This window comes from Arvicola amphibius, chromosome 12 (assembly GCF_903992535.2).
Source record: "Arvicola amphibius chromosome 12, mArvAmp1.2, whole genome shotgun sequence".
Lineage (NCBI taxonomy): Eukaryota > Metazoa > Chordata > Mammalia > Rodentia > Cricetidae > Arvicola > Arvicola amphibius.
The window spans coordinates 151,165,434-151,175,526 of record NC_052058.2 but is presented as its reverse complement, the minus strand read 5'-3'; the positions used below and the strand labels follow the sequence as shown (position 1 = coordinate 151,175,526).

General features: G+C 51.9%; 1 protein-coding gene across 6 annotated transcripts in view; it reads right to left on the bottom strand.

Annotated features, from left to right (window-relative positions):
- Positions 1 to 531: 531 nt before the first annotated feature.
- The window catches only part of Znf710 (zinc finger protein 710), a 67,241-nt gene continuing 57,679 nt past the window's right edge, over positions 532 to 10,093 (bottom strand). For all 6 annotated transcript variants that reach the window (XM_038313513.1, XM_038313512.1, XM_038313511.1 and 3 more), the window contains 3 exons: positions 7,232 to 7,423; positions 6,777 to 6,951; positions 532 to 2,883 (listed from right to left, as the gene is read on the bottom strand). In XM_038313513.1, the coding sequence (XP_038169441.1) occupies positions 2,714 to 2,883; positions 6,777 to 6,951; positions 7,232 to 7,423 (537 nt within the window). In that variant the 3' untranslated portion in view covers positions 532 to 2,713. The remainder of the gene's footprint in view (positions 2,884 to 6,776; positions 6,952 to 7,231; positions 7,424 to 10,093) is intronic.

The window sequence follows — 10,093 nt, the reverse complement described above, 5'->3', positions numbered from 1 at the left end:
CAGAGTGGGGATATTTTTTGGGGAAAAACACCCCAAATTCAGCTATGTCAGTGCATGCCTGTAATCCCAGAACTTGTTGAAAGATTACCATGAATTTGAAGGGCCTGTCTCAAAAATCAAAAGCAAAACAAAAACTCTGAACAGGTTTTTCTTAGTTTGGGAAACTGAGGCAGGAAGACAGTTGCATTCTAGGCCAGCTAGGGATAGATGGTGAGACCCTGTTTCAAAGCCTCTCAATACTGTAACAACAGCAGTGGAAAAGGCGGGTGTGGGGGTACACATCTGTAATCACAGCTCTCCATGGGTAGATTTGGGGTACAGAGACCTTGTCTCAAAAACCCAAATAATCCCACCCTTGGGTAGGGGCTTGGAGCGTGTTCCCCTAAGTGCATGGCAGGTCAGGTGGCTGGGACAGTCTTGCACTTCCAGAGAGGGAAGCTGTCTGGTATGTGCCTGGGGAGCCTTGCTGGGGCCTTGGTGGGGAGAAGGGCCACCAAGAGCAGCGGGAAGAAGCAGGTACAGTCGCCTCGCTAAAGAATATCCATTTATTTATAATTATTGCTAAGTAAACTTCTCTTTTAAACAGGAACATAAAAACACAGTAGGGCTCTGCACAAGTGGAGTCTAAACAAGTTGGTTTGTATACACGTCAGTGAGAGTGGAATCCGACCAGGGCTTGAGCGACCCTTTCCAGAAGGCTGGGAGAGGTGAGGCCGGAGCCTTGCCAGGACCGCCCCCAGCTCCAACTGTGCACTGTGTTGTACCTTCCTCTCTGCATTGCCCAGGCACAAGGCATAGGGCCGGGGGTTTTCTGAGCATGGTACCCCTCAGAGGGTTGTGCCAATGGCGGGCTGGGAGGCAATGAGAGACCCCACCCAGGCCAGACTTCTCCCTTCTGTTTCCAAGACCAAGGCCACCGCATTGGCAGGAGGAGGAGGTACAGGGTGCTTTTTGGTACCAGGGGAGAAAGTCATTGTGGGAAGAGGTAGTTTGCAGGGGTGATGCCTTCTGCTCAGCAGGAGAAATGTCTTGTACAGTGATGTCGAATCACTGCCACCTGAGGGTCATCATGGCGGGCACCTGGGAGGCTGGGAGCCTTGGGAAACCACACGTGGGCCAGTGTGTCCACCTTGCCCCCATTTGGAACAGTTACCCTGAGGCCTGGCTTGGTGTCTCACTTGGGGACACAGGCTTGGGGGCAGCTGCACTTCAAATCAGCACCTTCCACCCCAGCTGGGTCCCCCTCTTGGTTTTTCAGCCAAAGCTGGTGGCTTCATCTGTGCCTTTTCGGGGTTGGCCCTGCCTGCTCCTCCCCTGGGGGGGGAGGTCTTGGGATTTGTGGGCAGGGTTAGGGTGCTCTGGAGTTTCTGAATGTGTTCCTCACTACCTGGAGGGTGGAGGGGAGGAGAGTGGGCAAGGTGAGAGGGGGCAGCTGGCTGCATGGAGTCAGAGTTCCCTGGATGGTAGAGCCACTGGCTGGAGAGGGCCTGGTAGGCTCTCTGACTCCTTCCCTCCTGCTTTAGCCTTCTGAGCCCCCCCCCCCCACCAGCTAGTGACACACCTAGGGCCAGGGCATGGGTCACAGATCATGGGTCCCTCCTGGGCCCAAGTACACAATGCCTGGCTGCTTTAGAGAAGCAGGGAGTGCACAGCACACAGGAAAGCTTCGGCTTGCCTCTCCATCACTCCATCCAAGATGACAGACGAGAGAGTTGGAAAATTACCTTTAAAATATCCTCACTTGCCCAAAACTGAATCCTCCCCTCCCCCCGTCTATGGTTTTCAATTTCCTTTTCAAATATGCCCTTCCCTGGGAGCCTGCTGAGCCTCAACTCACCCACTCCTTACAACACCTGCTCGCTCATAAAAAAACAAAAACAAAAACCATTCTAGTCCTCCTCTTGGTCCCCAGGGATGTCACCCTGCCCTTCCCCTTGGCTCAACCTGTCCTTGTTAATGTGTGCCAGACACAAGACACGTCCTGATTTTGTTTGGTGAGGACAGAACTGGATGAAGTTCACCGAAATGCACATTGGGGACGTTCTTCCCAACAGGGCTGAGGACGAGGGCGCTCTGCCGGCTGGCTGGGAGGGGGCTCTGGAGGCTGGGCTCCCCGGCTCTCCTACAGGCAGGGCCAGGGCTAGGGCCGCATGCACGTCTGCATGGAGCAAGGGGAGGCCCAGGAGGTAGAAGGCAGAGCGCCCTGCCTGGCTGTTGAGTGACAGGGGAAGGGAAGAGGTTCTTGGGTCTGAGCAGGATTGGGGTGGGCAGTGCTGACCAGTGCAGGAGCTCAGATGTCCTTAAAGGCCAGAGTCGGTGTGGAAAAGAGACGAGACCTGGCTCAAGCATTCTCTTCCTCAGGGACCCCCATGGGCCTGAGGCAGCTTGGAGAAGACACCTAAGTCTGTGCCCCCATGCCTGTAAGAGACCTCACTAGCATTTCCCCTACCCACCCACAGCAGCAGGCCAAGGAGAACCAGAGCTGGGCCTCCTGGTTACCTTTCCCTCACCGGGATGCCTAGGTCTATGCCCAGCTCCCTGCAAGGACAGTAGTACAGTCTCCATTTGGTCTAAAGGTCCCTAGTGGTGCAAATGACTGGAGGGTAGGGAGGGGGGCCGGGCAGCGGGCAGTAGCTTGGTTCTGGGCTGCAGAGGTGCAGGCCTCAGTACGTGGGTCTCACCCTGTGCCCTCCCCGCCCAGTCAGTGGGCCTGCTATAGCACATTGTAGTAGGCCATTTCTTTCATGGCCTGCTCAGTGAGGGCGCTGGCCTCCGTGCCGTTGTCCACACTGGTGTAGGTGTAGGCGTTTTCCTCGAAGTCCTCCATCTCCTGTTGGCTGTCAAGTTCAGAGGGGTCGGGGCCTGCCAGCTCCATCATGGGGTCTACAAGAGAGGGGCACAGTTAGGCCTAAACACTGGCCATCCCCAGTGTCCTTCGGGAAGTGGGGGACCTTAAAGTCCAGCCATTGTTTTCTTAGTCCCCTCACTCAGAGGCATGTACGGACCCTACCGCTGGCTGTGCGCGGGCCTTGGGCTGAACAGATCCACCCCTGCTAGGTCACTAAGCCCTCCTGGGTCAGTCTTCACAATGTCTGTCATTGGTCCCCCTTCCTATGTGACTCATTTAGTGCTCACTGCCTAGTGCTTCCCAGATTTCATTTCATCCAGTGTCAGCCTGCAGCCTCGGTTTGCAGGTCAAAAGGTTGAGCAACATCTCGAGGTCATCTGTCAAGTAGTCCTGTGACCTTGCAAAGCTCTACCTCAGCACTGTTAGTGTACCAAACCTGCCCCACCCTGGGCCTGGGTTCTCAGCCAAGGTAGGTTGTCAAAGCACCTCCGGAGACAGAAGACTGCCTGAGAGGTCTCTTGTAATTCTGTCAAATTGAAATCTTACTATAAAGCTTGCTGTGGCAGCAAAGCCAGAGTTCCTCCTGAGGGGATATGAATTGGTATGAACGGGTCGCCCTGAGAGACTGGCTGGCAGGGACTGAGGCTCACCGGCTAAGTGCATTCTGCCTGGACACAGACCCAGCCCAAGGTTTAACCTGATAGATCCAAGACGGGCTTCCTAACCTTGACATTACTTACATCTGGGATCCTCTGCCCCACAGGATATCGTAGTGTCTTGTATTCTACCCATCAGACGCCAGGAGCATTTTCCCAGTTATGACATCGAGATGTCACTTGGGGGAGTCCAACTCACCCCACATCTGCCAGTGAGTGGCTCGGAACTGGCATGTAACCTAAATCTGACTGCTGGGTCAGAAGGAAATGGCCTATGGGCAAGTTATTGGCTTTAGGAAAGGGAGACCACCTTCATTCTTTTCCTGGATGTGCCAGGAAGCTCAGTGTTGTGGTAGCTACTGGGGGTCATCTTGAGTCCAGGAGAAAATGTTGGGGCTGTGGGGTCTCACAGAGGTAGCCTAACCCTGATGTCATTGTTGAGGGGTTGATCTACCCACCTTTAAAGATGTCCTGAACTTTCAACCCTCCTTTCTGCCCTTTTATATAAGCCTTGGCTATCCTGGAATGTACTATATGACCAGGCTGGCCTTGAATTCAAATGACTGCCTATCTCTGCCTCCCTGATGCTTGGGATTAAAGACGTTCTCCACCATGTACAGCTTGCTTTCTTTATTTTGACTAAATCTCATGTAGCCCAGACAGACTGTCCTCAAACTCATTATATAGTCGAGAATGACCTTGAACTTTTGGCCCTCCAGAGTGCTGAGATCAGAGTGGTACACCTGGCCTATGGGTTGCTGGGATCAAACCCAGGGCCTTGTGCCTGCTCAGCAAGCGTTCTATCTACCACCTGGGCCACACCTCCAACTCCTTCAAACCGTGGAGTTGCTGCGTGGAACACACAGAACCCTCCTGACCTTGTAAACGAGGTTAAGTGTCCTAGCAAGCCGAGCCTAGGTGGTTTTCCCTTCAAAGCCTACAGCCATATCATCACATTCTGCCACTGGCTATTTAACAAGCCAAGCGTCCATGACCCCGCTTTATCGCCGTTATGTCCAGCCAGTCTTGAACTCAGTATATAGCTGAGGATTGTGCTGAACTCCTCCTAGCCTGTGTCCCTGTGCTGGGATTATTGGTGTACGCCAGCCTCATCGGGGCATGTGCACTGACCCACCTCCCTAAATTACAACCAAGGCGTTTCACTTAGAAAGAAGCTACCCATTCCAGCTTCACAGCAGAGCTGTGTGGGTATCCAGCCGACGGCCGGGACCCTTGGCCACTTCACTCATCAGTACAGTCAGGGAAGGACCAATGCTAAGCATTCCTGGAAGTAAGGAACAAGACTGTTCCTCTTTTCCCCCCCGAGAACCAGATTTGATGGCTCCGGTCATTTGCAAAAGGGCAAGGTTGGCTTGGCCTCTGCTGGGGAGTAGCCACAAGGGAAGTCCACTGTAGGAGAACTCTCAAAATAATGCACAGGGAACAATCCAAAGTGCTTCAAAATCCAGACCCCAGCTGGGCCCTCTGGAGTCCAGACTCAGCCATCTTCAAGTGTGCTGGAGAGATGGCTCAACGTTTAGCGCTATTCTCCCAGAGGCCCCAAGTTTGACTGCCAGCACCCACATGGTGGCTCACAACTGTAACTCCAGTTCCATCAGATCTGACGGCCTCTCCTGGCCTCCACCAGGCAAGCATGTGGTACACAGACACACATGGAGTCAACACCCAGACACATAAAATTAAATGTTAAAGGAAATCCTCAAGTCGCTCCCATGGGCAGCCAACGAGACATCACTCTGTAAGGGCTACATCAAAGGAATTCAAAGGGGGTCTATTGGAAATGCAATCCCTTTGCCCTATCCCAAAAACTGCTGGAAGCCCAGCCATTTAAGCCAGTTTTGGGGAGATTCTGAGGAGGTACATTAAACAAGGAACAGAGAGCCTTTGGTAATGCAGAGTCTGGGGCAGGATGAAGCTGACATGTCCACTCCAGACCATGTGTATCACGGACTACAGAGAGCGTCCAATGCAGACTATAGGGTTCCTTCTTCCCTACCAACACAGCCTTGGAGAAACTACCGGAAAACTATCTTCAACAAGCCAGTGTCACCTGCTTTGCCAGGAACTCCAGGCCATTTACTGGCCAGATGCTCCAAAATCAAAGTCACTAGCCATTTGTAACGAACTGGGAATGGCTAGTCAACTCCTCTGGCATTGCCAAGACACTGCCTGGAGAGACCTCCTTGGGAGGAGAGCCTCTGGGATGCACCTTCAGCTGCCCCCTCCCCACAATGGAGCTGGAGACCAACGGTCAGCTCTGCTGTGACTGGACAGAAGTGGGGGTGTCTCATAACAACTTGCGATCTCTACCAGTTGCCAAGCAAGATACAAGATTCTCTGGATATTTTTTTCTTATTGTTTACAGTTTTTTTTTGAGAGACAGGGTCTTATATTATGTGGCCTGGCTTGACCTCAAACTTGTGGTAATCCTTCTGCCTCAGTCAGGATCCCAAGTGCTTACACTACAGGTATGTGCAACTGCACCTAACCTCTCTGGAAATTCTTTCAATTATTACTGTTATTATGTAACGCAGGGGCTCACTGTGTAGCCCCATGCTGACCTTGAACGACAGTTTTCCTGGCTGAGTCTCCTGAGTGCTAGAATTGCAAGTGTGCACCACACCACACCCAGCCCTCTTAGACCTTGGCTTCTATTTTAATTCTTTTTCTTACATTACTTCTTTTATGTTAATCTCGTAAAGATTAACGGCAGGGCTACCTGTCCCTCTCCTCAATATGTGGCTCTCATTCTTTCCAGCAGGCACCGTGGCTGGTTGATTGTCCTAACCTCTCTAAATGTCTGAGAATTCCCATGTGCATGGGGAGGTGTGACCTCACAGTTTCCCCCTTTGTCCCTTCCCCATCCGTTTATTTGAAATCATCATAGTATCTCGTGATAACGATGGGAGAGATGGCTCATCTACAGCTCTCTGCCCTGCAGTTTCTGCTAGAGGAGTCATAGCAGAGCCAGCCTCCCTCTGAGGGTCACATGAGTTACACAGCACTCAACATGTGTAAGTTATGGTTTTTATTATTGTTTTAGTGAGCCCATGGAAGTCCTTGGAAGATGACATAAATACCCCATTATTGCCACGATGGCTCCCCAGGCTCTCCCTCTCTCCAGACCTGAGCCCACCTCAGTGAAGTCTCGGCCTTGGCCAGCCTCCCTACGCCCCTAACTGGACAGGAGACTCCTGAGTGCGTCATGCCGCTGTCACTCCTGTTCTGTCCACTGCGCACAGCCCACCCACCTTGGCTGTCCAGGCTGATGTCCATGACGCCATGCTTGACCTTCATGTGCCGGCTCAGGTTTCCCTTGAGGTTGAACTTGCTGGAGCAGTAGGGGCACTTGAATGGCTTGCTGCCTGCGTGCAGGTGCATATGGCCCAGCAGGTTGTACATGCGGTTGAAGGACTTCCCACATACCTAGAACGGGGGAAGGCAGCAGAGGGTTGCAGGGAGCCTGCCATCCTGGCCAGTCTCCTCCCGCTTCCTGACACACACACAGCGTGCTGTCCTTCCCTGTGTGACCGGAGGGAGGCAAAGGACTGCTGCTCCTTGCATCTCCTGCCTGCCCTGCGCTGGAGGTAGGAACTGCAGCTCACATCACCGCACCCTTCACCCCCACTCAAGTCTCTGATCCCCACCTGCCCTCGTCAACCCCTCCAAGCCTAGGCAAGCACCCGCCATGGGGACAGTCCCGTACCTTGCACTTGAATGGCTTCACGGGCGAGTGCACAATCATGTGGGTCTTGAGCGTCTGCTTCTGCACAAAGGTCTTGAAGCAGATGTGGCACTGGTAGGGCCGGACGCTGGTGTGGATCAGCATGTGGCGCTTCATGTTGGCCTGCAGGGTGAACTCTCGGCCACACACCTCACACTTGAACTCCTTCACGCCCTGGGGAGGCAGAGGCATCACTCAGGGTTGGGGCACTAACAGGTGTGGCTCTGGGGAATTCCTTTTCACGAAAAAAGCATGTGTGCATACATATGTGCCTGTCTGTCTGTACGTGTGTGTGTGTGTGTGTGTGTGTATGTGTGGGTGGGTGTATGTATGTGTGCGTGTGTGTACCACTTTCAGAACTTGGGTCTCTCCTTCCACCAAGTGGGTTCTGAGCAGCAGGCTCTGTTATCAAGCTGGGGGCAAGCACCTCTACCTGCTGAGCTATTCTGCTAGCCAGCTCTGGGGTGTGGCAGGGCTGTTGTTCCAGGACGCCTTCCAGCACAAGGCAGACACAAACAGTGTGCTTTCTCATCTCTGCCTGCCAGGTAGGTGTGTAAGCGGGTCAGCTGTACCAGTGTGCAGAGATATAAGGGGATCTGCCTACCCACCCATCCATCAATCCGTCCATTTGTCCGTTCACCTCTCAGTTTATTTGTCCAGCAAACAGGCATGTGTACCTGCTAGAAGTCAGCACCACAGGCCTGTAGTCAGCAGGGCAATGCCTTTGTCCGGACAACTTTCATGACATCAAGGATGTGCAGCCAGGCGGTGGTGGCGCACGCCTTTAACCCAGCACTCGGGAGGCAGAGGCGGGTGGATCTCTGTGAGTTTGACGCCAGTCTGGACTACAGGAGCTAATTCCAGGACAGGCTCCAAAGCTACAGAGAAACCCTGTATGCGGAGGGGTGGGGATGTGCTTGTTTATCTTCAGTTACATCTCTTGGGGCACAATCCCTTTGGAAACACCATTAAAGCTGTGTTGCTGGGGACAGAGCTCAGCGGAGGAGAGTCTTCCTAGCATGTGCAAGGTGTCCTAGGTTTGAGTCACTGAGGCTGAAGCAGAGGCAGGAGGAGCCAGTGTGAGGCAAGACAGGACTATGCAGCGAGAACCTATCTATAACAAAACGTTGGTAGGAGTAGGGAGAAGTGAACAAGAAAAAGCTGCCAGTCATGGTAGCACAGGCCTGCTAATCCCCAGATACTCAGGGGAGATTGAGACACCAGGGTGGAAAGCCCAAAGGTAGGCCAACAAATTCAAGGCCAACAGAGACAATTTATCAGTAAGAGCCAGGGGGGTGTGGTGGGGCTGGAGAGATGGCTCAGTGGTTAAGAGTACTTGCTGCTCTTCCAGAGGTTGAGTTCTGTTCCCAGAACCCACGTAGAGGCTCACAACCATCTGTCACTCCAGTTCCAGTTCTGTCACCCTTTCTGGCTTCCATGTAATGTGCTATACATACAATACATACATGCAAGCAAAACACCTCTACATGGAAGTCAACATATAGAAGTAAGCATAAAAAATATACAAAAGCAAAATATGTATAAATATAAAATATATATTGTAGCCGGGCGGTGGTGGCGCACGCCTTTAATCCCAGCACTCAGGAGGCAGAGGCAGACGGATCTCTGTGAGTTCGAGGCCAGCCTGGTCTACAAGAGCTAGTTCCAGGACAGGCTCCAAAGCCACAGAGAAACCCTGTCTCGGGGAAAAAAAAAAAAAAAATATATATATATATGGTTTAAATATTTTATATAGATATATGTGTAAATATATATTATATAAAATAAAAATGTATAAAAGTAAATATATAAAAACATATAAAAGTAACTATTTAGGGGGCTGGAGAGATGGCTCAGAGGTTAAGAGCATTGCCTGCTCTACCAAAGGTCCTGAGTTCAATTCCCAGCAACCACATGGTGGCTCACAACCATCTGTAATGAGGTCTGGTGCCCTCTTCTGGCCAGCAGGCATACACACAGACAGAATATTGTCTAATAATAATAACGAATAAATAAATAAATAAAAGTAAATATTTAAAAGGGCACAGAAGCAGACAGATCTCTAAGTTTGAGACCAGTCAGGGATACATAGTGAGACTCTGTTTTGTGTTTTGGGGTGGGGGGGCTGGGAGAATATCCTTAGCAGTAGTGCACTCATCTACCAAAGATTATGTCCTGGGTTAATCACCAACACTTGGAAGAAAAAGAAAAAGAAAAGAAAACCTTTGTGCACCCCAAGGAAAAATGGCTAAGGCTCAGTTCTGCATAAAACTCTTGGGTAGCAAAAGCTCCCTGCTCCTCCTCAGCACCCTTGAAGATGTGTTTTCCCAGCTCTCCCTGGAGATGAGAGCCACCCGGAGCTGCTCTCCAGCAGACAGCCTGAAACCCCACCCTAAAGAGGCTCATCCAGTGGGGTCTGGGATGGCCCAGGAGTTTTCAGTTGCTTTGATTCCCCACCCCAGGTGATTCTTATCATGGAGATGCTGGCTCCAGAGCAAACTGTCTGGTCTGAGCTGTTGCAGGCCTCTTTATGGCCTGGAGCTGACACTCACTCAGCACAGAGCTGTGTGCACAGGGGATGCTGGGAGAGCAGGAAGAGAACTTCACCCGGACAGAGAGGCATGTCAACGGTCACAGCGGCTGTCCCAACTATCTAACAGAAAACTTCGGTATTATGTGTTTTCGGGCATCTGTGCTGGTGACTGAACCCGGGGTATTTATGATACTTTAGCGGAGCCAGGTGCTCTTGCTCGAGATGTACACCCTCGTTATCCTGTGACATGGTAGGCCACATGACCACCAGGGGGCCCCTTTCAAGAGTTACAAGCACAGACGTGTGGAGGG